This window comes from Lepisosteus oculatus, chromosome 11 (assembly GCF_040954835.1).
Source record: "Lepisosteus oculatus isolate fLepOcu1 chromosome 11, fLepOcu1.hap2, whole genome shotgun sequence".
Taxonomy (NCBI): domain Eukaryota; kingdom Metazoa; phylum Chordata; class Actinopteri; order Semionotiformes; family Lepisosteidae; genus Lepisosteus; species Lepisosteus oculatus.
The window spans coordinates 15685795-15711547 of NC_090706.1; the positions used below are offsets into that span (position 1 = coordinate 15685795).

At 40.9% G+C, this 25753-nt stretch overlaps 1 protein-coding gene across 2 annotated transcripts in view; it reads left to right on the forward strand.

Moving 5' to 3' along the window:
* Positions 1 to 6069: 6069 nt before the first annotated feature.
* LOC138241852 (3',5'-cyclic-AMP phosphodiesterase 4B-like) overlaps positions 6070 to 25753 on the forward strand; it is a 50126-nt gene continuing 30442 nt past the window's right edge. Inside the window, exons 1-4 of one of the 2 annotated variants that reach the window (XR_011191117.1) lie at positions 6070 to 6522; positions 7518 to 7673; positions 11339 to 11674; positions 14937 to 16463. Coding sequence is in view for 1 of the 2 variants with exons in the window: in XM_069195798.1 (XP_069051899.1) it covers positions 11633 to 11674 (42 nt within the window). In the remaining variant the exon portion in view is untranslated. Of the gene's footprint in view, positions 6523 to 7517; positions 7674 to 11338; positions 11675 to 14936; positions 16464 to 25753 lie in introns of those variants that run through there. The other variant, XM_069195798.1, reaches the window with a different exon arrangement.

Here is a 25753-nt window from a genome sequence, read left to right on the forward strand (position 1 = left end):
GTGTCTGGTGTCAAGGAACAAAATTACACTGGCGCAATTTGTTCAATGCAATTACACCGGTATTCAGGAAAAGAATGATGTAGTGATTGATCCATTATCTCTCACCCCTACCATACAAAAGGCTTCTTTAAGTGGAAATTTGTACTTTCTACTCCAGCATTATGTAGTTACTGGTTATATTACACAACACATACATTATGTGGAATTCAGTACTTGACAAGTATGAGGGAGATTTCTGATGCTCTGCTGAGTTTTTTGTACACTGCCTGTGGAAATAGTTATTGAATCTCTAGTAGTGAAGAAAAACTACTGAAGAATTATATATTAGACAAAAAATTGGGAGATATTAGAAAATATTTCTGATTCTTAAAATGATACAAGCACTGACTTGGTAGGCATTGAGACAATGTTATTTGGAGGAAATTTGTCTGGTCTTTCATTTTTCCAAATTAAATTATGATAGACCACATTCTTCAACTGCAATAATTAAGTTTGGCATCGGTATAGGTTATTTGTTTCTTTGTTGCTGTTACAGTGTCCAGCAAACTGAATCAGGCTTTGGTTTTGATTTCAATTTATCATCGTTGAGTAAAGGCTTCTTTCTCTTTAGTACGTCACTTGTAAAAGCATGTTTGTTTATCCCCAGTCAAGTCACTTTGCCAAGAAGCCAATAAGCCAGATACTATTGTCAGATGTGCTTGGGGTGACCCGTTTGCAACAGATCAAATAATTCACTTGCTGTTTGCTTTCAAAAAAAGAAACAGTTGAAGATAGGGGCAAATTGCAACTCGTCCTGAAGTTCTCACAGGAAGAAGTTCCAAAGGAGTTTTGCCAGAAATGTGCAGGAAATCCCAAGGATTCTGTCCCAGAAAAAAACTGCATGATTTATGCCTGTATCCTGCAGGAATTGTATAACTTCTTTTCAAGTGTTAATGAATTGTGTCTTCATGTACATCTCTCTTATTCACTGCACTCTGCCTGAATATTTCAGTGTCAGAAAAACCTCTGTCCTGCTTCAGTGTGAAGCGAAGCAGACAGTTGGCGTATATCTGCCAGCCAGGGGGCACACAGCTTGGCAAATAGTGCTAAAAGCAATGCTGCACAATCCCAGACTCTGGGGTTCTCTTTTCTCAATAAACGTTAATTATTAAAGTCTGCCCTCAGAATTCCATCCCTTGCAAGTGTGTTGAGAATGTGGTGAGAATTGTGGGAAAGCAGAAAAGGGGAGGCAAACATTCAGAGCCCTGAGCTGGAACAGAAGGGCATTTTACTGCAGCTCATTTCCCTGGAACTGCCTGATGATGGCACTTCCATTTCCATGTCCCAGGAAGCCCCAGCTCTCTTCTAGGCAGTAATGTTCTTATTGTTTATTGTCTTAAAGTGACACATGTGCAAAATGACACATGCTAGATCCATTGCACAACTCTGTTGGAAGTGTGCCATGGCAAATATAACACTTTACTTTGCTTCCCTCTTGTGATTTCCTGCTTCTCCCTCTGGGTTACCACACCTTCACTGTGATTGGATTGTGCTGTACCATATTGTACCTTACTGTGCTTTGCATGCAGTTTACAGCAATAAACTTTTATCATGTAGCGGTATGCCAGCAAAGATTTTACTCACCTGTGACTTCATCAGCCCTGCAAAAATCAAGTGCTTTTTAAGAGGTGTCTGTATTCACTAACTGAACTCTGGGGAGTTTTGAGTGCCTTCTTTTTTTCTTTCAACCAATCCTGATAATGCTTCACGCGCCTTTATTAAATAAAATACTCTATGCTCCGAGGCAGAATAATTTTCTTCTTGGCAGCACTGCAGGTTCATTAGTATAAAAGGAAAGCAAGCCAAGACTGAAAAAAAACTTTTACTTGGTGACAAAAAGAAGCAGGGAGCAAAAATGTTTGCTCTTAAAAGAGGGATGCTTCTAGGTAGAATTTGTTTTCAGGGTGGAAGCTACATAGTAGCAGGGGTGCTAAAAATCCCAGTGTCCCAAGATCTCTTTCATCCAATTTATTCATGACTGAAGCAAGAACACCAGCTTTGACAACGTGTCTTGGAAGCTTGCTCCAGACTCCAACAACACTTTGTGTCAGTTATTGCTTCCGTGACATTCTGTGTGTATTGTTTAGTTTTTTTTTCCCGTCTCACTCATGCGTTTCAAATGTGTCTACAGTGTGTGTGATAAAAGTTTGTTTTTTTTGTTTTTCAGTTTATTCCTTTGGAAAAAGGTAGTGATTTATTATCAGAAAGCCAGCCATGGCCACCTGGTGTCTGTTCAGAACTGTGCCATTTTTGACAATTTTTTGGTGATAGTCTTTCACAGGACACAGACAAAGGGGCAATTAAGATAGCAATTATTGTAGCCAGCATATTTATGTAGCATGGGAGGAAACCAAAGTACCCAGTGAAAACACAGGAACATGGAGAGCACATTCACACTCCACGCAGAAGGTGCCCTGAACCACCACACCACAGTGCCTTGTCATCATAGCCTTCATTTTAATATGAATTCATCATGACCTTAGTGAGCTCTTAGAACAAGTCTTGTCTGACAGTCAGCAACTCCAGTGGTTCTCTCAAGTGATGGATATTAATGATTTTAGGAAAGAACTTGCATCTTCTGCAGACATGTGGTGACATCATTTCACAAAGAGAGTCCCCCCAAAATTAAGTCATTTTTCCATTAAAATAAAAACTAAATAATATCCATCAGCACTTCTGCTGTGGACTGGTACTGTCTCATAGGAACAGAAAACAAGATTCCAAACTTTCTTCAGGAAGTAGAATTAAGGGACTGATGGTCCAAATCCATCCAAATGTTGGATTTATGTTCCCAATAGGTTACCTTTATATGCTGAGTGGCACTTCCCACACTCTCCCTTGCAAACGCCATTACATTCCCAAACCCACACAGTTTCACAGTCTCATTCCTAATTGAACCCATCACATTCCCACATGCCCTAGATTCCACAAATTCTCACTCCTGGACCAATTATCCAACCACATCCATTTCCCTTCAGCATTTAAAGTTCCCTCACCCACCAACCTATGCTCACTATTGAGTAGCCTGTAGTATTTTCTTGTGTGTGTTTCTAAGCATTTTGACTGACCTCCTGGTACCGAATCTTTTGGATTGTCTTTTGGATTTCCCTGGTTGCCAGACTCATTGCCTCTCTGATTGACCAAGCCCCTGGATTATGTTTTTGGATTGTCCCTGTGCTACTCCACATTCTGTGGGATTCACGGTGACGCATAAGGATGCTCCTCCTATTCTACCAATCAGTTTCGTGACACTGAGATTATTAATTCATGTTAAATTTTTTGCTTTTCCCCTGTGGGCATGTCGGATCAACACTCATAAGCAGCTGAAAGCAAGATGCCGCACCTTCTGTATCAATGTTTTAATAGGTGTCAAGTCAGTGGGAGTACTGGGAGCAAGGAACATGCGTCTCGGAGTCCTTTTCTTAATTAGAACTGTTGGCTCGAGTGCTGTTGAGAGCTGCCTTTTTTGAGTAGAGATGCGCTGTTACAGCAGTCATGTCCCTAGTGGTTCTCATGGTCCTTTATTTTTTAGAGTTAGCTTGCATCTCTTTGCTGAAAAGCACTTTGCACTCTGAGGTGATCCTCGCAGGTGCTCCTACACATTGTTCTCCAAAGGGACAAACAGGAAGTGTTTACCAGTGTCTTTGAGCAGCATGGGCGTGAGAGGCGTGTTTTATGCAGAAAGGGGTCTCTCTCTGCTCAGCAGCCAGTGCCTTATTAAATCTCTATGCAGAAAATCTCCCTTGTGGCAGACTGCCATTTCTGTCTCTCCCTTGCTTGGATTCTGTATCTGTTTCCAAGAATTGAGTTCACCTCCTGACAACTGTACAAGACCGGTAGAAGGCCAGTAAGCAGTGATATGCAAATCCTTTTTCTGCTAATTTTCATAGATCTTTAAAAAGGACACCAGAACAAGATGTCATAGGAAGTAGTAGTCCATTAGATATTCATAGACATCCATGGGCACACAATTGCACTTACTAGGCTTATGTCAAGACAAAATCTGCCATCTTTAATTTTATTAGCTTCTTGTTGACCACTTTTTTCCATTTAATGTTAGTTTTTTTTTATCCAACAACTATCCATAAAACATCATCTGAAGTGAAACATTTCACTTCAGTGCCAGGTCTGCAGTTGCCTTCTGCAGAGCCAGAGCCACATAAACTGAAAGCTGTGCTTCTTGTGGGGTCATTCACAGTATGTCAGCCTTCTTCCCCTAACTGCTGCGTGCTTAGGAGAAGCTCTGGTCTACAACTGCTGTACAGTAGGAATCATGGGGTATACCATATGGCCATTCCCACTATTCTGGGGAGAAAGGGTTGGTCTTATAAAAAAGGCAGTATTTTGATAGGGCAATGCCTGTATGCTATATGTTATATTATGGTGATTAATATTGGTCTGTTCTTGATGTTTCACAATGCTAATTTTGTACTTAGTAGTTTTATTTCAGTAAATTAATTTTGTGGAATTAGTCTCTTCAGACAGCTCTACCCCACCCCAGGCCCAGTGCAGTGGAATAGAAATGGCTATATACTGTATGTATATTATATCCATTCCTATACTTCATATTGACTGCCTGTTCAAAAAACACACCATAACACTGTCACCTGTTCCTTGTAAAGTATATACCTCACTGTTGGACTGTGGAAGGAGTAGATTAGACACTAGAACAAAGGACTGTGAAAGGAACCCTTTTAGTGGGAATGACATGATTGAACACTTTTATAAGCTGTTATGGGCAATTAAGTGTGTTCTTTGACCCTGTGTTGTGTGGCTAATTCAGTTGTCTTGTGCTCCTGTTTGTGATAAATGAGGTTTTGCTAGAATGTAATTTTTTCTTTCCCCTTCTTATCTGATGAAGGAGGAAGCATGAAGCATTTCCCTGAAGCATGAAGTACAGCAATAAGTCAATGCATGGATCATATTTACTTAACACACAAAAGGAGAAACTAATCTGCAGTTAAAATGAACAGAAGGAAAATACATAATAAGCCTTGTGCTGCCAAACTGAAATGTTTAGAACCAGGGTGCTCAAATATGAGACATTTCATGAAACATTGTACACATATCTCACAGTTTGCCTGTACCAGACCTTGTATTAAACTGTAATCTTGCATCTCTCGTTACATAGACTGCAGCACATCTCATTGCTAAGATAGTCACCATATGGACTCGTACCATCTGCATCTCCAAAACAACACTAGTCTCAGACTGGTTTGCATATTTGTATTACAGCACTGAAGAGAGATCCGAGAGGAAAAACTTCTGCATATTTATGATCCGGGGGGATGGGTCAGAATTTTGCTTGGTACTGAACAGTCCTCCATTATCTGCAGCTAACACCATCTCTCTTCTCAGGTTGTGTAATAGTATTCTATTATTCAACCACGGTTTCAGACACTTTAGTAAGTAAATGTGTGTCAGATGTACCTGACAGATGTATAGATGCAGTTTCATCTGTGGATGTTTTTGAAGCTATGTTTGAAAAAAATGATGTTTTGTGTACAGAGGACCTGCGATATTAAATGAAGGAGTGTTCCAGCTGTAGCAAAACACCATGCACAAACCGGCTGAGACACGAACATGAGGCTCTGTCTGCTGTGATCAGAATGATGCAGATGGCCATACAGAGGGGCTGACACCTGCTTCGAATTGCATGTGGAATTGCAATGCTAATTGTCTGCAGTTTCAGTGTATTTTAATTGCTTACTTATAAAGGTAGAGCAACGTTCTACTGCCACACAGATGTTCTTTGGTCATTGCAGCCTTATATAAATGAAACAACACGTGTTGTAGATTCTCGCATGTCTGCACATCAGGGGTTTTTGAACGCACTGGTGTTTCAAAGTGTGGGAGTCGGGACAACGTTTTTTGAAAATACATAGCGTTTTGCCCTTTAAAAAACAACCATGTAAAGCTTTTAGATTATTATTATTATTATTATTATTATTATTATTATTATTATTATTATTATTATTATTATTATTATTATTGTTGTTATTGTTACGGTTATTGTTATTATTACTATAATAGATTGGGCATACTTCCATGTGAGGTTGTTAGCTAATCACTTATACAGTACGCTTTGAATTAACCGAACCCCGCAAAGCCTGACTTTTCTGAACTGTAGAGGAATCGGTAGCAGTTCCTCTCGCCAGTTTGTCCTCGGATCCACCCGACATCGATACTCCGGATCCGAGCCAATAGGACACAACCCGCAGGCAGCATCGCCCGCCATCTGTGTTCCGCCGGGTAGCGGGAGACGAGGGGTTAGGGCAGTTTTTTTCTGGACAGCTCGGTGGGAGCTCTGTAGTTCGCTACGGTGTAAAATCTGTTATCACCGATGTCTCGCATTCTTTAGTTTTTATTTTTGTAATTTTTTTTTGCTGCACGGTTGCTAAGCAACGGCTCTCCGGGTAGAATACAAATCACAGTACTCAGTCACCCCCCCCCCCCTTTAGAAAGATGAATACTTCGAGCACGGTATGTAATTGTTTTCTTTGAAGAATGGTTTTATTACGCATTTGTTTAACATTTGATCGAAATGTGCCTGCTAAGTAACGTGAGCATAGTGCTAAACTGATGAATGAGCGCACTTCACGTGGACGTGCTTAAAGGGGGGAGGACTACTATGACTTTTTTTCGCCAGCGGTACTTCGTTAGTGAAATTTAAAACATGGCTATCAAAAGCGCATCACAAGATCCCGGGCGTGTTTTGTCTATGTCAGTGAAGCGAAAACTAAACCGCTCTTAATGACGTTCACCTCTAAAGGGTCGGCAGACCGACACGGTCCGAGGTCGAAACGCCGGAGCGGCGAAGAGCGGCGCGCGGGAGCTGCGCGCGCGCACAGCGGGCTGAACGTGAAAGGCTCTGGGGTTCCCCCTTCCGCCCCTTGACCCCGTTCTTTGACCCTCGAAAATCCATGGCACTGCCCAAAAGGTGTGCTGTATGTAACTGGGTAAACGTCTTTTTTCCGTCTTCCAACGGAATAGTCCAAGAGGTATGAATCCCTTGGCGATATTTAACGGTGTTCGGGGTCTCTTCCTTACCAGTGATGGTTCCGAAGAAGAAGAAGAAAAAAAAACTCGCCTTGCTCTGGTATAGAAAAGGAGGAGAATGTATTGTCTTTCTTTTAGACATTTTCATAGTTCTGAAATGACAGGCGCATAAAAACACCTTGCTTTGTTGCTTGTCAGATGCATGTTCATTCTGAACATGTGCAGTGAAGAGGCGCCCGTCGGCTTTTAGTTTAAAACCCGGTCACTAGATTATTTCATTCAGAAAGAATGAGTTCCAAGACAATAAAAGAGACATTTTTCTTTTTTCTTACTCAGCTGACTGGAATGTTTGGCAAAATAAATGTGTGCTGTGGTGAATTTATCGTGGTATTTTCACAGGTTTACTGTAGTTGCGCTGTGGGTTCGGTTTTCCTCACTGCTTCTCTGAACCATGGCAGTACCTTTCTATACCATGACAGGTGTTTCTAAAACTCCCCATCCTCCATGATGTCCGCATGACCTCCATGAAAGAACCACAGTGAGCCCCACTCTTTTCCCTGCATTCATCTTTCTTTTACATCCCTCATCCAGCCCATCTCCTCATCCAGCTCCGCCTGGGGAAGTCTCTGTAACAGGTATATACTGTATGTTTGTCATGTACTGTATGCTCATAGATATGGGGTCCCAACTTTTCGATCCTTCCTCTTCATATGTCCAGGTGGTTGGCCCTCAGCCCAAGCGGGTTAAGACAAAACTCTATATGCTTAAATTGTCAATGAACATTCATACCTTATTTTATGATTGGGTGTCATTATTCCTTGTGAAAAGAAATTTGCAATCATTGTGTCTTCACAAGCCTGGTTAAACACACATGTAGAAAATCAAACGCTGCAAACGGAGCACCCTACAGAAGCAGAAGAGGGTTTCTGTCTCAAAGCGGCAACCCTGCAATAGCATCTTGATGTGCTTATCCTGATTGTTCACGGCACAATATCTTACAGTGTAGAGCGAACCTCCATTGTTTGCTGCAGTATCAAATGCCGGGGGTGTCCATGTTTTTTCCAGCACCTGCTAAGATAATAGCTCCAGTTCCACCTTTGCCACCACTGCGTGCTGAATGGATCGTTCTCATTCCCTGAAATTCTCCTCAGTTTCAGTGCAAATGCTGAAGTTAATCCTGCCTGACTGCTGAATAATTCCAATGAAAGGCTGCTGTCAAAGCTGCTGTCCTGTTTGTTGTGCTGCCAGATTTCCACATCGACTCCCTTGTTTCCCATTTCATGCCTTGATGCCCGATCTGTTTCAACTCCTCTGTTCCTATTTCACATTCTGTGGGTAAGAAGGAGTGGTGACATCACCAGTGTCCAATAAATCACGGTTTCCCCACCCTGGTCCTGGAGACCTCCCACAGCTGGTTTTCTTCTAAACGAGCTCTGTAATCAAGTCCTTAATTGAACTAACAAGTTGTTTTATTGAAAGAGTTTTTGAGAACTGATGTTCAACAGGGGTTATATCAGTGTGAACACGATTTGTGCCTTTATTGAATGGTCCAAATGTCTTTATTTCACTTCTTTTTTATTTTCAACTAAAATGTACTAGTTTAACGCATTTAACTCCTATACCACAAACACTCTTATAATATAGTTTCAAAATTGTGTAATTTAGCACTATACAAATGTAAACAGAGTTTGTGGTAAGTCCCTTAAATATAAAACATTTTCTGCATCAGTTGGTATTGTGTGCGATCTCCAGGGCATTATAAGTGTTAAAATGCATCTTAAGAATTTAGAGCTTTCTATAAAAATAAATGCAGGAAATAATATGGAATGTGAAGGCCCTCTATGCATCTTTTCAGTGTGAGTTGAGGAAGCTGCAGTAAGTATACACATCATTCAGACTTGATAATGTGCCTTGTTGGGTTTCCTGTGAAGCCTCATAGCTACTTTGACCATGAGCAGTAGTTACTTTGCCTGCAGCCTGCCTTACAACATCACCTGAGGACTAGGTGAGAACAGAAAAGGATATCTTTCAATATGACACGGGCAAACAGTTTAGAACAGAACTGTGACTTCAACCTCTTGATCGAAACGATAACAGCAGTTAACCCAAAGATTTACAGAGAGGCCGATACACAAGAGATGTTTTAACTTTTTCCTCACTTGCTTATTTTGCTCACATCAAGGACCACTCATCAGTGGTTAGGCTGACAACAGTGCAGTCAGAACTCCACAGTTTCCATTCTGGAAGTGTTTCTTGTAAATAACTCAGTATGTGCTTCTCCATCAATATGCAGAAGCTGCATGCCTTCCTTTCATCACAACGGTGCGATTTTGTTGTTATTCTTCTTCTTTCAGTCGAATTACCTCCACTCCCCTCTGAAGGGAGAGCAATTTGCTGGAAGTGCTTCCAGAAATGCACCTGCTGTTCCTTCATATCCCCCCCCCAACAGCAGGATTATTAAGGCATAAATGGCCTGTTTTGCGTCCTGTCCTCGTTTTTATGTTTCCCGTCCTCCCTTGTTTCTCCCGCCACTGTTATTCTATCCCAATGAGATCTCTATATTGAATGGCCAATGAACTCTCCATATCCATATCGTGTGCAGCAGTAATGTCCAGTTACCAATGCAGAAATTCATCAATTTAAATATTAATATAAACTACAGCCTCCTGCTCCTACCCTCCCATAGAAAGTGAAAGAAACTAATACATTTGGAGTAGTCAACTATTGTGACGTGCTGAAGATCCCAAATTTACTGTAATATACTGTATATGAACATCATAAGCACTGCGTAGTATTTGTGCTTTTAAAAAGTAACTTGCCAGTCTTCCACACTCATCTCCTCTTGCACATCCTCTGGCCATTGTTTGAGGATCCAGACTTTCAGGGCCAGTACTGTATCTGTACCCATGAGTTGGTGCAAAGATTTCTGCCAGGAATTAATAAAATGTGTTTTGGGCAGAAACTTTCACACGTGCTCTTTAATTAATTAAGTTCTGTCTGGGATGATACAGTGGGATGGTGGCACAGATGCTGCTGCATCACACTTCTTGGGTCCCAGTTGCAATTTCTTGTGTGGGTTTTGGTCAGGTGTTTTGAGAGTCCTCCACTCTGCCCTATGCTTCCAGGATTAACTCCGGTTTGCCATGACCCTGATTAGGATTAAATGACTTTCTGATAATGGGTGAATAGATGTTTCTTCTGGTGCTGTGGCTTGGGAACTTGGGAACCAGTGGTATAAATGTGGTTTGAAGCGAAGAGTTCTTTAGTCTTAGTTTTAGTAAGCAATCAACAAACTCAAATAATTCTGAACTCACTCCAAATTTGTAGATTAAGATCCAGACAGATAACCCAGCAGAGAGTTACAATAGTTATGTGAGAAAATTGAAGCATGAACTATAGTTTCTATGATCCTACATGAACCTTTGTTTAGTAATTTGAAAAGAGCTTTGAGGAGAGAAAAATTTGAAAGGAGAGAGTACATTTTTCATTTAATCCTCCACATTTCAATTTCTAAATTCACTACTGTTTAAATGAGTCTAGATCACACTGCTCTTAAGAGTAAAAAAATGATTTTTTAATGTGAATGAACCATTAAGTAAAAATTGTCTTTTACTCAGCTGTGCCAGAAGTGTGTCATGATCTCTAGTAAGGCACTGCTAAACCTTTTTCCATTTTATCAGTAGCACATGGTTTGCTGTCTTATTTTCTTTTAACCTGCTTGGTAATGCTCTTGCTCTTTTCTGTGCACTTGCAGTAGTTTTGCACTGTTATTTCAGAGACGACAAATTATTGCATTGTTATTCAATGGGGACAAATCAGGCAGGTGGTGGAAATTGCATTCTCTTAATTTCTGGGATTACTTCTCAATCTTTCTGTACCAGCCAGCTAGACTGGAGAACCAGTGGTGGCTGTGTGCTGGGATTTCAAGTCAAAGGGGTAGGGTTCAGGAACAGGTAGAAGTTGGAGATTGCAGTGTAAGGCTTCCAAGAACTCACTGCTTCTGCTTAACAGCCAGCCAGAGAATGTATTGAAAAATGCCTAGCATCATGAGTGCTCCCTGAAAAATAATTCTGTAAATATAACAATTTAAAAGAAAACGTAAACACTAGAAGCAGTGTCAGTAGTGATCTTTAATGACCAGTTGGTCAGGTGACAAGGTGGTGCTTATGTCACATGCACGTGTGCTAGTTCACCTTTGGGCCTTTTACCCAGTTCTGTGCAAAAATGTGCATTTTCTTGTTGGATTCTCATGTAGGCTTTGAATTAAAGCTCTGAATTTGTCCTTTTTTGTGTTTGACAGGGAATCGTGGGACAGTTGTGAAGAAGTGGGACGCTTATTACAGACGGAACAAGCCAGCTCAGACTTGCAGCCTGCAGCCACCTTGGCAGTGTTGTGACATTTGAAAGGCCCCTTTGTATCTGGACTGGAACTCAGAGCTGGGTGCTGGGGTGTGCTGCTGCTCCCTGGTCTCTTTCGGGGCAGCCCTTATGGGTTGCCACGTTTGACCCTTAGCCCCACAATTGACCCCCTCTGCGCCCCTTTGCTTCCCTCCTCTCTCTTTTCCCCCACACTGCAAAGACGGGGCGCCCCAACATGAAGAAGAGCAGGAGCGTGTTGACGGTGACTGCGGAGGAGGTGAGCTGCTCCACGCACACACCACACTTTCAGACATTGGCTTTTAATTAAGAGGGATATATGTTATCTGCATGTCCGTGCTCTTTCTTGTTGTGGTAATGCAAGATCCTTATGATTCTCCATAATTGCATGTGCTGAGAGTAATGGCCAAGCCTTTTCCTTCAGAGACACAATCCTGTGGGTTTTGTTCGACTGTCTAAATCATCATTCACTAAAGTCCTGAAGCACATGGTTGTTTTGACTAATTTAACGCAGCAACCATTGCAATGATATGATTAAACCAGAGGTATTAATCAAATTCACTCTGTGGCTTTGCTTTTTGCTGTACTGCACGTGTTGTAGATATTAATATGTTCAGCATAATTGCACCTGAATCAAAAGCAAAATATGTATTTCATTTGATTAATTGAGATATGATGGCAGTCTTGTTTTGTGCCCCTTGGATCTTTGGTCCTGATGCTGAATAGTGGGATCTTGTTATGGCTTATGAGCAGTCATACTATAGTTGAGGTTGCACAGATATCACCAGTTAATTTCTGAAAAGGCTGCTGGCATGATCAAAAATAAGAATGTGTGTGTAGATCTGCCAGTTAATTCCTGTCAGCCTGTCACTCACTCTGTCCTTTAAAGAAAGAACAAGTATTGCAGCAGACTCTTTGTCTGACTCTCTAAGCAATTGGATCAGTCTAGACAGATTGCCATTGATGAGGCTGCAGAAGGCAGAAGAGCAAAGAGCAGTGTTAATTCCAGCCTGATGCATTTTGGACTTCAGGCGGCTTGTGTAAATGAGATGGATGCCTTGTGCCACAGAGAGATTCCTGTTTAAGTAGCTCAGACAATAATACATTAACGTGTCTGAAACAAAAGGGATTCTTTGTGGCATATTCACCGTACTATACCAAAACACAAGGAGAATTCTAGTGGATCCTGGACAAATTCACATCATAGGAGGCAGGCCACTGCACAAGTCAGGCTGTATTTAGAAATCTCAGCTATCTTGATATAATTTCTTCACTTTGTATAGTTTATAGGAATTCCTGGACACATATTGATCATAGGTCTTGCAGATATATTCTGTAGCCCCTACATCACATTTTAAACTGTGTAAGTTACAGTACATACTGTTTAAACCCTGCTCCTACCTTTTATATTCTCATGGAATACAAAACAGTAAGTACATTCTCAGTAAATTGTTTTGATTCATTTACCTCAACTCTTATGCTTCAAAGGTGAAAACCCCACATTAACCAGCTCTTTTACCTAGTTCACAAAACACTGAAAATGTGAAAATCACCTATTTGCCTTCTACCTATTCAGCAGGTCTATTTGGGTGCTGTGGGAACGATCAAGTATCACTTTTCAGTCGGTGTTCCCTTAATTATAGCATGATGAACGTGTAATTAAAATTCATAGACTGTAATTATTTCACACATTTAATAAAGCTATATTTGAAATCAATGTAGATTTTACAGGCTTCTTTTAATGCCCACGCAAATAATTGGGAATCACCAATTATTTGAATCCTGGGCTCAGTGGTGATGAATTCAGTACCTGCACAGGAAAGAATGAAGGCCTGTAGACATGCTCCTCTAACACGCCCACCTGCAGAGCCATGTGTCTTCTTACACACTGTGAGCTCCACAGTGCCTGAAGAGGCAGTGCTGACCTGAGGAGCGGTGTGTCTTTCACTGACATTGCTGCAAGCCTGCAAGCGCCAGGCAGCTCGCAGCAGTCGCTGGAAAGCTGGAGAACCATGCTCAGGCAATATATATGCTTTTGCTGGGGAATCCTAATCACAGATCTGTGACTCTTCCCAGGAACTCAAGTATACCAGGAAAGTTGTGACATTTAGACCACAAAGTTCAACTGATGTAGCGAGTTACACTTTTCCATGTGTGATGCAGTGGAAGGAGGCTCTTTAACACCACCCGAGCTTCTAATTAAGAGCCCAATATTAAATTCTCACGGACTTCCCTACGTTCGTCCTAGAACCACGCCATCGGCTACACAGCTAAGGTGCACTCTTTTGTGGATTCTATACGTTTTCAATTTTTTCTCTCTCGAGCCTTAACGCTTGCCTTATCTCACCTTTGTCACGAACCCTAAACTTTGAGCGACCACATACCAGCTCTCTACCTCTGTGTGTGAAAAGGCAGACCAAAGATCTACACTGCTACACCTGTCAGAATGCAAGAACATAAGAAAGAACAAGACCATGCCTACTTTGTTAGTAATTAATTGATTCCAGGATATCATCAAGCTTTTTTTCCCAATAATTCTTAAAAGATCACATGTATTAATAGTTTACATAGATTTTTTCGCTGATTTTAGATAGCAGTCAATACACTGTTGTTAATTCGATATGCTACTTAAACAGCGTGTGATATAACAGTGATTTGCAGCAGGTTGTATCATTGTTGTGTTTGAGCGCCCTCTAGTGTTAACTAGCACAATCACAGTCAATTATTGAGGTAGAGCGCAGTTGGCCTCTGCGGAACCGTATCGTTCTCTCATGTTGTTCCCTCTAGAGAACAGAGACAGTAGACGATGCGTGCTTGTCTGAGAGCATGTGTCAAGGCAGGGGCATTCTTTCAACAGCAGCCTCTGTCTGCCCACACAAATCTGAAATTCAGTGCTTTTCAGCACAAAAGACAGCACTATGAAAGATGATTTTTTTTGCTTTTGTTGATTTTAGTACATTTATACAAGCTGGTAGAGCTATGGGGGTTGGGATGGAAACCACAACTGGAAATTTCTCTACAGCTAGCTTTGGTTTAATTTTGTCCAAAAGAGCCTGGCATTGAATTCAGCCAAATATTTAAATGGATTTAATGATATCATTGGAGCACATTCAAAAAACGAAATGCCAACACCAGAATAGTAATTCTTCTATCGAATGGAGGTACTTTACACATCATGAGCCCTTCATAAAAACTACACAACACGGTATAACAACATGCATCAGCCTTTCTATTCATCTGTACAAATTACATTACAATGGTTCATAACGAGACATTTTCAACAGAAAGCTAAGAGCAGAAAATCACATTTGAGAGATGTTGGGTGGAACTAAGGATGATAGCTTTATGGATTTGATAGCTGATAAGGAATTTCTGCACAGATTCCATAACAGAGATCCTTTATTTTTGTGTGAAATTGTATTTGCTATCTGATTTTGACTGTATGTCTGTAACCTCTTGTTGTAACCTTACAGCTTCATATGATATATAAAACAAAAAACATTTGTCCCTTTCACTTGTAGGATTCCGGCAAAGCACACTGAGCAAAAGAACCAACAAGCTATTGTTTACTTATGAAAATTGATAAAAATCTAAATCTATCGAGATCATATTATTATTATTACAGGTAATGGGAACTCTGCTAATGGAAACATGTGTAGCCCCCACCTGGTTGATGCAACAGCAGCCAATGTGCGCCAGTATGCTCACCACACATTAACTATCAGTGTGGAGGAGAACAGAGCAGTGAAACCAATTCATAGATGGGAATTATTGTGAGGCCAAGATTGTTACAGGCTGGAAGAAATTTTTGCCAGGAAACCAGGGTTACACCCCTACTCTTTTCAAGAAACACCATGGGATTTTTAATGAAGACAGAGAGTCAGGACCTCGGTTTTATGTCTCATCCGAGGAACGGTGCCTTTTTTAACTGTACAGTGTTCCCATTACTATACTGGGGCACTATGAAGACCCACACAGACCACAGGATGAGTGCTTCCCTCCGGACCCACTGACACCTCTTCCAGCAGCAACCTTTGTTTTCCCAGGAGGTTTCCCTTCCAGTTACTGGCCAGACTCACCCCTGCTGAGCTTCAGTGGGTTGCCAGTTGTGAGTTGCAGGATGATATAGCTGCTGGCAGAAACAACAGTAAGAACAGCTTTTCATAAAACTGTTACATGAGGTACAGAAGGAATTGAACTAGAGCTATGATGCTCATTTTAATAACTGCATATACAGCTCCTACTGTCATATGAACATCACCAATGCTGTATAAACTCCCTGGCCTCCATTGTTCTCCTCCAGGTTAACGAGGAGGAGTAAATGAGTGTAGGGGATGAACGGCATGATTTTGAATTTTCAGTAGGATGGGGACCTGGGAAGCTGTTCTGGCCATGGGAAATCTGTTTCCTTCTCTATAAACCATCCACACACTGCCTGTCACTGAGGGAGAGTCATTTATTTTGCCTGCGGTGTTGTGAGTAGTTGGCTACTAAGAGCACTGTAATTCTAATTATAAATGACGCACTTCATAAGTAAATAATTAGGTAGTAAAATTACATCTTCTGTAGAAATACTGTGGGTAACTGATATGGTTTTTCTCTTTTCTTAGGTCAGGCCAACATAGGGGTCAGGGGAGAAAAACTGGGTAACAATCTAATACTGCTAATAACATTAAACCTTTTAACCAGGATTCTGCATTGAAGGGTTGTGACTTTGAAACCTAATCCAGACTCTTTAACAGCAAGCTTTTCCCCCCTTTACTTGCCCCATTCCTTTGTCAGAAAAGGTCAGGCTGAGAATGCCTTTATAAAGCTGTCATGCGAGATGAGAGCTTCTGCACCTTCCCTTAGCAGAGCTGGGGGTCGAAGAGTACAAACGAACTGGCAAATACAGGTTTGCTTTGCTTGAGGACACTTCAAAAGCATAGCATGAAAAAGCTGAGGACTGCTTGTAAGAGGTGTATGTTTTCACTGGGCAGGATTAGCTATAATGTAGGTGCAATTCTGAGATTGCTTCATTTATAAATAAAAGCGTCTGTAGCATTCAATGCTGAAAGAGGGCTTTATTCTAAAAATGATAGAGCTTTAAGTGACAATACAATAAAGTCTGGAGGGAAAACCTTCACAGCCTTCTAGAGACATCACTGTGCTTTGTTGTTTGTTAAAGTTGGTTTTGCCATTTATAAATGTTGAAATGGCAGATTTGGAAAAAAGTCCTTAAAGCAGATTGAACAAAAAAGGTGCATGGAATATAGTTTTGTGCAGTTCCCTGAAGATCTACGGCTACGTTCACTATGGGTTTTGTTTCAGTAATGAACAGGAGGGAAAAGTCCAGTTTAACTGAGAAGAAGAAATGAACAAAAACAAAAAAAATAAAATTTACAGGTCTCTTGTTTTCACCATTCACAGATGATTAATCAGATTAATCAATAGGTTACACAGCTGAAAGTTTTATAGGATATAACAGGGATGAGCAACTCCAGTTCTTAAAGGTCCGATCATTGTTTGTTTGATAGATTTCAAATAACTTGTAAAGTAGGGCTTAATCAGTTGAAAGAATCTTGATTGGTTTCAACAGTATGAAAAGTACCCACATAAACACCTGGAGAACCTAAACTGAAGTTCCCCCATTCCTATATAGGAATGTGTATTTCTATATACATACAGAAAATGCATTGGACTTGCAACATGTGTGTACTGTGAGCTGTGTACAGCATATGTCAAGTTTTTAATATTTTTTTACACCCAGGGACAGGGTACTGTAATATAAATCTTTCAAAGGCGGGTCTCAGGTAAATGGATGCATCTGCAGCTGTAAGGTAAAAAACAGTGTGGTTCAATATCCTAAAATACTCAAAACCCTAGCTCATCCAAACCACTACCTAACATTTCCTTTCAAAATTCACACTACAATCTCCAGTGCTGTCCACAGATTGATCAGTCAGTCACTTCCTCAGTTCCTTCTCCCTCTGGACCTGCACATACTGTAACAGATGCTCTGCTCTCTATCAGCAAAGCAGATATCAGTAGCCCACTGGATGTCTCTACTTCCTGGTTTTAAATGTCACCTGACCACTTATATTCCAGCTAGTGGTCAAGTTTTTCGGGACTGCACATTATTCCTCACTAGTGTCTGGGTACCATAGCCCAGACACAAATCTTTATCTTCTGTACACTTAGCACAAGATGAATGCACAATCTATTATACCTAACAAGTGTAAAAGTTTGGTTTATGCATTGCAAACAACTGCTTTTTTCCACACAGCCCTTAATTCAGAAACGCTTAGCCTTGTCATTCTCAAATGACAGCATTGGAAAAATACACAGAGACTGCTCCTGATGCACTTTCCACTTTCCTCCTGCCTAAATCTGAGAAAACACAGACAGGTCATGGCTGAAGGAAAGAAAAGATAGCTGCTATTTATTCACCAACTTTGTTCCTAAAAAGGTAGGAAGGCCAGACTGGCCATTATTTAGAACTCCTTCAGAATAATAGTTTTGATTGCCTTTTTAGGGTGTGTCCTGCCTTTGAGTTCACAAGGATTTGCATCAGATTTCCTAAAGCAGTTAAAGTAGTGGTTTTGAAATTGGGGACAAAAAATGACCTTTCTATTTATTAGGCAATAAAAATAAAATAAAATAATGAGTCATTATGGTCACAAGGTGTAATCTACCCATTTTACAGGCTCAACACATTGTCTGGTGTGAGCAGTGTTATTGACTAATATTCACAAACGTTTTGCAGAACTCACCAATATTAGTTATTCTTAAAATCTCGTTGTTATATCATGCCAACAGAGAAAATGTTAGGTGCTAGACCTTAAAATTTGGATTTATCAAATTTGTATCACTGGCTTTGTAGGGGTTTCCCACAGATTGTAACATCGATTACTATAGCTCTGTATACTTTGACGAGCTTTAACTGTGTCTGTTTGCTGTGCCTGCATCAGTGGTTGCTGTAATGGTTAATCCACATTGACTGGCATTTGATGGTTCCAGAAATCCCATAGAAAAAGCAAAGGGAATAAGCCGCCTTGCTGTGAAAACAGCATGTCTCTCTGGGCAACCCCTGGTTCTCTTGAGTCCTCTGTCCTCAGCAGCTTTGATGTCTCCTGCTGGGGCACTGATTGCTGACACCCCCACATTGGCTCCCCTGCTGGCGAGTCTGGCAGCAGACTAGTCCCTCTCATGTCGCCCCCTACAGAGAGACGTGAGCATGCTGCTTCTCATTCTCCCTCCCACTCTCATCTTAATTCCCTTTTCTCGTCTCTTCCTCCCTTCCTAACCCCCTTTCTCTTCTTCTCTCTCACCTCTTTGAAACAGTAGGAGGTGCTTCTTCCTTCCTTTCCATCATTCACCCTGGTCACTGCTCTTTCTCTGTCTTATTCTCCCTCTGTCTCTCCCTCCTCCCTCTCTTCTCCTTCAGTCCAACACTCTCTCTCCCCTCCTTCTTTTGTCACTCTGTCTCTCCACCTGTGATGAGTGCTCCAGACTGTCATAGAAATAGGGTGGATTAGGAATAAAGCCTTACGCTTGGAAGTGAAAAGAGCTTTCATAAAGATCCTGGGATTAAAATAATTTTTTAGAAAATGAGGGTGAAATTTAAAAGGTTAAAGGCTGTATAAACTTAGTAAAAAACAGACTTTGTTCAAACAATTCCAATATTAGTGCTGCTCAAGACTTCACAGGGTTTTGTAAGCAGTGGAATGTATGAGTTTCACTTCACTTATCAAACCAATTGTGGTTTCACAGCTCCAGTGAGCTGACACCGGTACTGGAGGGTTGAGGACCTCAAACCCCTTCACCTGAAAGACCTTTAAACCACAGGCTCCACAATGACCACGGCTGAGAGGACAGAGAGGAAGAATACTACTTTTCTTGCTGACAGTTCTGTGAGTTCGTAGCCTTGGCAAGCCACAAGAGGTCACTGTTGCTTAGGAAACGGGGCATGCCTTGGCCATCTCAAGGCCACCCCACCCTACTGGTGCTTGGCCCATATACACCACCTCTTGGGTATTCTTTCTTGTTCCTGTGAAATTAAGGTTTCACTGGGCTTCATAAAGCAAGTAGCCTCTCATACAAATCATCAAGTGAGAGGTTTTTGTTTCACAATGGTGAGATAGTATCAGACATTTGTGTCTTATTTTTACCATAACTTGTCTTGATTTACAGTGTGGAATTAATCCTGTATAATGCTTTGTATGCTTTGTATTGATCAAGCCCTAATTTACAGTGCTGTGTGGAATTTGGTCACCACATCACTGGAACTGGAATTACTTCAAAGAAGGCCAGCCAGCATAGTCAATTCTAGTCCTGAAAGGAATGTCTTACATAGTCATGTCCCAAGCCCATGCACTCTGGCTTCGTAAAGTCAAAGGATCAATTAAAAAAATCTGCTTAACCATACTTTTCAGTTGTCCCACTTTGTCTTTTGTTACATGCATTAAAAACAAGAGATACATATCTACCTTGGGAACTGTAGCCCTGAACTGAAGAAGTCACAGCCTCCAGAAAACTTCAGTTTAAGAAAATCTTCATTTTCTTTTGTGTTTTGCATGCACACAAAGCATGTAGAGTAACCTGGTTTTATTGCTTGTCACACCAAAGTTAATTCCAGGGCAGGACATGAATATTAAAATAAGAGGAACTAGAGGACAGCTGTTAATCTTCAGTCCATTTTGTCCAAGCATTGATTGAAATTTGACTTTCCAAGGTGGGACAGACAATAAGAGCTTGGTGGATGTGAACATGGTAAACAAGGTAAAGGCAGTTTTTTGGCAAGTCTTTGGAACAAGGAGCTGAAAACTCCTCCCACTTGATTGTGTATGAAGTGAGTGCATTTTAGTTTGCTAAAATGGCTGCTCCATTTTGTGCTGGGTGTTGAGTTGCACATAACTCTATTGTGGAGGCTTCTCTTTTTTAATACAGTAAAGGTTCTGTAAACAGGAGCTCAGGATAGAGTTTTACTGCAGATTGAGCCTGCAGGGGCCTCTTAAGTCCCAGAATGTGTAGCTTATCACACAAGTAATTAATTTAGCATAGAAATCAAAGGTGTTTGTATGGAGGTCATTTTCATTAAGAATCTTAATCATCTTCGAGCATGCAAATGTGGTTTGCAGATACGAACGAGACACAAGCCTTTCCTATGAGGCTGGCTGGAGATGCCTCGTAGGGAAGTAGTTCAAACGGCAACTAGAATGGCTTATTACCAGAAGCATTTCACTTCGACAGGCTTAGCAATTACAGCAATTAGATCTGATTATGATTTATTTTAATTAGTCTTAATTTTTCCTTCCCTTGCCAGATAAGGTCTTTGAAAAACAAAAGAAAAGGTAGTCCAGTTGCACTATGTTGGGGCATAGCTGAATTTCTGTAGATATTGTTAATATTAATAGCAGTGTCAGCAGAGAACAAGGAGGGCACTCTGGGTAATTTACTTCTGAAGTTCAACAATTCTCAGAACCATCTCTTAATTATAGAAATTTCACAAAACAAGGTCCGGACAAATGATCCAACCTTATCACCTGCAGGGAGGCCATCAGCTCTTAATAAAAGCTTTGCAGCTGAAAGGTTTGTTATTCTTTTGTTCTGAAATGAAATCTGTATACTGTAAATAATGAAAAGTTGTTTTTTGAAATAATTGAACTTCAGAAGTAGATTATACAGATTTCTGATTCCCATTTTCTTCTTTATTGATTCAGTGCTGGTGGGAGTCAGTGCTGTGATTTAGTCATTCTTCTCTGATAATGGATTAATGCTAGACAGGATGGAAGCAGGGAGCAGGTTCTTCTTGGCTGACAGTAGCTAGCACAACACTATTATCAAAATTCATTACGTTTTTGGTCTGAGCTTGACAAAAAACTGACATCTCTTAGAGGCACAATAAAATTGACGGCAACATTTGAAGGTTGCGTACAAGGTCTGTTTGCTGTTCACACACTTGACCACTTTTTTCTGCTAGAGTTGCTAGACACTATTCCAAAAATACCAGCAGAAGAAGTGACGCCAGGCACTGGACTTAGTCACAGTGTTTAATACTAGTGTTTTGTGTGTCGAAAATATGAATGTTCAGAAGAAGAAAATCAGATAATAAGGATGGTCCTCTTCACTCCACTTGGTCTACACTAATCCTGGACTTTGGCCTATGGTCTGTTTTGTAAATTGAAACCTGGCCCTGTGATTGATGCCTGTTTTTTTTTTGAGTCTTAACACACAAAACCAAATCAGAAAATAACATGATTTATAACTTGAAATGCAACAAGAAAAAAGGCATGTGAAAAAGAAAACAACATTTCTGCTATTCCTTTTAATAACTGATGCACTCACTGGCTTACATTCCTGTTGTAAGGAACCACAGCCAATCTATATTCTCTAGTTTCTAGTTTCCTGATACTGTGGACAGTTTTAGCACTATGCTGACATTAGCTGTAGAGCCCAAAGGTATTCCAAAGTTCCAATAGGGAATTCGGAGTGATACAGACAGCAGGGTAGCAGTAGTGAGCCACACATCCCTCTGCCCCCTGAGAATTCTCCAGATGCAGAGGGCAGCCAGGGCCAGACAGTTTGTCACACTGACATGCCTTGATACACAGTACGGTCGACATCTGCCAACATCTGTCACTGTAAAACTGCCTGACACAAGAGTTCCTGGGGGACCTTACAGTTAGTAAAACAATGCCTTTATGATGCCTATTTTTGGAAATTTGACACACCCAATTTGGCTTAAGGGATTGCAAGTCAAGTAGAGTAAAGAAAAGATTCAGAGATAAATTTTTGTCATAATTTTCTAGCTTCTTGGTTGTCTAATTTGTTTTGGGTCGAATTATGTTACGTATGATTTTTGTCTGTCTGATTAACTCGTCATTTTCTGGACTCCTCAGAGATATGCAACGGGGAAAGCCTTCATTGGTTCAAGGGATGAAGTGGTGGTTAGTGCTTTGTTCTCTTAGACTGGTATCCCAATCTGTGTGGAGTTTCTTTTTCCCTAAGACACGCACAATAGGTTTGGTTATCTGCTATAAAATTGTCCTTCCCAGGGTTTGATTCCTACCTGGTCCCAACAAGGAATGACCCCCACATTCCACATCGTTACTATGTTGAGAGTGGCTTTAGTGTCTATTTGCTCAATGATCTTGCTCAATGAGTATCCTTTAAATTCGCTTTGCCTTCCCCCTTCTAACTGTTTCGGGATCAAATGGCATGTTCATATCTGCCATGTGTAAGTGAAGGACTTGCCATGGCTAGGAAACTCACCCCCGAGGGCCCCAAAAACTGGGATCTGAAACTCCTTTAAAGCACTTCAGCTAAAAGAGACAGGTGGATTTATTGTTTCTGGTAAAGCAGAGTGAAATTTCAGATTCAGACCTGACCAAGAGATACCTTGTGGAAATTAGAATTAGAACATTCCCCAGGTATTCCCAAGCATTCATTTCTGTACCTTACTATTTTTTACTTTCTATATCCTGATATAGCATTGAGGGTTTCACATACAGAGAAATGCTTAATGTGTAAATATATCTCTGTTTCTGTCCATTTTAAATGTGGCCTGTGCAGGATACAGCCTTGGGCTCTTGTAAATATTTTGATGTATGTGCAATGGTTAGACAAATGGTAACTCTTTCTCATTCCTTGTTATTGGAAGTCTGCCAGTATTTCCATTCGTTTTTACGGATTTGTTTTAGTAAAGAAACAGGGATAGCATTGCTGTTTATCCTTGACCATAATATCTGCCAGAATACTGAGGATTCTCAGGGGATTCTAAAATGGGATTTAGTTCTACCCCCTGAGAGTACCAGAAAGTGTTAAAAAAGGCTTTGAAATAAATTATCTTTATTATGTTAATTTGCCTTGGCAGACTCATAAAAGCTACATTTGGCAAGACACAGCTGGGTTGTACCACGTTAATCAACAAAGCTGAGCTTCATCTTTTGTTTTTTTTAAATACCACCGTCGTCATGAAACACAACACGTGTGTTTGAACTGGAAGAAAAGGGCTTGTTTTCCTGCTCTTCTCTTCTCGTGTGTTTTGTGTGCATTTGTTCCTGTGTAGTGCCTTCAGCTTTTCTGTATAGAAATGATAGAAGTTCATGTAAGGTCTTTTTGTGATCTGTTTAAGTTTACTGAAATATACCTTTTGATTAACTCTGAAGATTGATTGTTTTTATGTGTGTGAATTTGTAATGGCAGTGCAGTACAGTATCTCCTTGCTTTAATGGACTTCACTTTCGACGGATTTCAGAAGCAACGGACAGAATCTGGTGAAGCAGAATTTTGGTTGGAGATCAGGCAACAGCGGAGTCCCCCCCAAACAGACAAACTCTGGTAAATGGACAGTCGGTGAAGTTAACATGACAACTGCTATTAGTCTGTTAAAGTTAGGAGATACTGTACTAGGTGTTTCTGTTTAATCCTTTTTGATAAATTCTTTGTTAGTCTTGTAGTGCAACAGTGTGCACTACAATGTAACATTTATCCTTGTTCTTCCTCAGTATCATGCCTTTTGTGAGAGATTACCTAATTATTAATCAAGCAAACATGATTAAAATGGTTCTCCCCAGCACTAGTTGTACAGGAATTTCCTCTGCTTTGTCTGCTTCCACCACTAGATGGCTCTGGCTCTCCCCCAGGTTTTTAAATCCAATGGCAAGAGGAAGCTTATCTTCACTATCTTTCAAAAAAGTGGACACAGAAAAAAAAAAAAAACACTTTGAGAAAATGGGAGCTGAAGGGAGCAACATGCAGGAAATGCATTATTACACTGTCAGGAATGTAACTGCTGCTTTTTCTTTGAGTTTCCACTTTTTTAATGTAATATTTAAAGAATCGCAGCAATCGAGCTGCACTCAACACGCCATGCCATAATGTGTCTGCATTGCTCTGCCTGGCAGGTTGCAGCTGCACTGTCTTGAACCTAGCTTGAACCTTCGACACCCCGGCTATTAGAGCTCACGAATGCTGAAGGACGAGGCAGAAGCTGGTGAAAGCAATGAGCTGTCTGAGAGATCCAAAGGGATGAATACTGGGAGGAGAGATGAATAACCCTGTATTGGCAGAGGGACGGATACACAAAATCAAATAATAAAATAAAATCTCCTTGATAAATAAGCAGATATGAAAATCTGGTTCTCAAATTGTTTTTCAAGGCTGTATGCCAAGATATAATTTCACAGATAATAAAAGAAATCAGTATATTTTCACGAAGCGTCTTTCAGGACCCTATGGAGACGGCAAAATCCAGAGGGGAGTGAGACAAACAGGGAAAAAAGGACTAGGATCGGGGCTGGAAGAACAAGGGGGCCGGTGCTCGGGGGAGGGGGGTGGGGGGGGCGTGGTCCAAGGCAAACAAGTCCGAAGGGTGATCATAAAGAAATCCAGAGGGAGGCAAATGTCCTGAGCTGGGTGGTCCATCCTTGACAAAGACTAGACTGAGTTAAAAGCCGGAGCGGGATCCGGCGAAGGGTCGGGTGAATTAAAAAGGGTAACGGGGCCAGGCGCTCCCAGCCCTGGACCCAGGTGGTCAGGACACTGTTGTGAAGCCTATGCTGCTGAGCCCCTCCTGGACTCGCTGGTAGGCGGGCTTTGGGCGTCCATCTTCCACAGCTGAGCCCAGATTGGTAGGAGCGTCTGGCTTTTAAAGGGGGCGCTGGAACAGGTGGCAGGTGCAGGAGATCAGGTAAACGAGGAAGGGCTGGAGCGCTGGAGGATCCTTAAGAGCAGGGGTTTACAATCGTGACATATATCATTGCTGAACATTTGTTGACGTGTTCTTCCTTTGGGTTTGTTTCAGAAGGACATAAAGCTATGCTGTACTAATAAAACTACAAGGAGAAAGTGTATCAAAGCCCAAGGGGTAACAGTTTCAAATAGGTGTTCCATTTTTAAACTCTTGTCACTTGAAATATATTAACATAACATTAATAGACTTCCAGTAATTTGATCTGTCCATTACTAATGATTAATTTAATGATTATTACTGAACGTTTGATTCAGTGATTTCGTGCAATCCAGTGTTAATAGACTGCATATATAATGTGTCATTTGCAAACAGTAGAGCACTCCATTGGACCTGACAATGGATTGTATTTTTTACAGAAACATTTATTGAGAGTAAACTTCTTGTTTATTGAAGGGCAGCATATGGATTTTTAATTGCTCTGACATTTACAGGTGATATAATCACATCTTCACCCAAAAAATGCATTTACAGCCTTTCTTTGCAATTTAATGGCTATGAACTGTGAAGGCAAAAAGAAAATCGATCAGAGACACCAATTCAATTTCTGCACTAACGCTATTAATCGTGTAAGACACAGGGGAAGAGACGTGGCTCCTGAGAAAT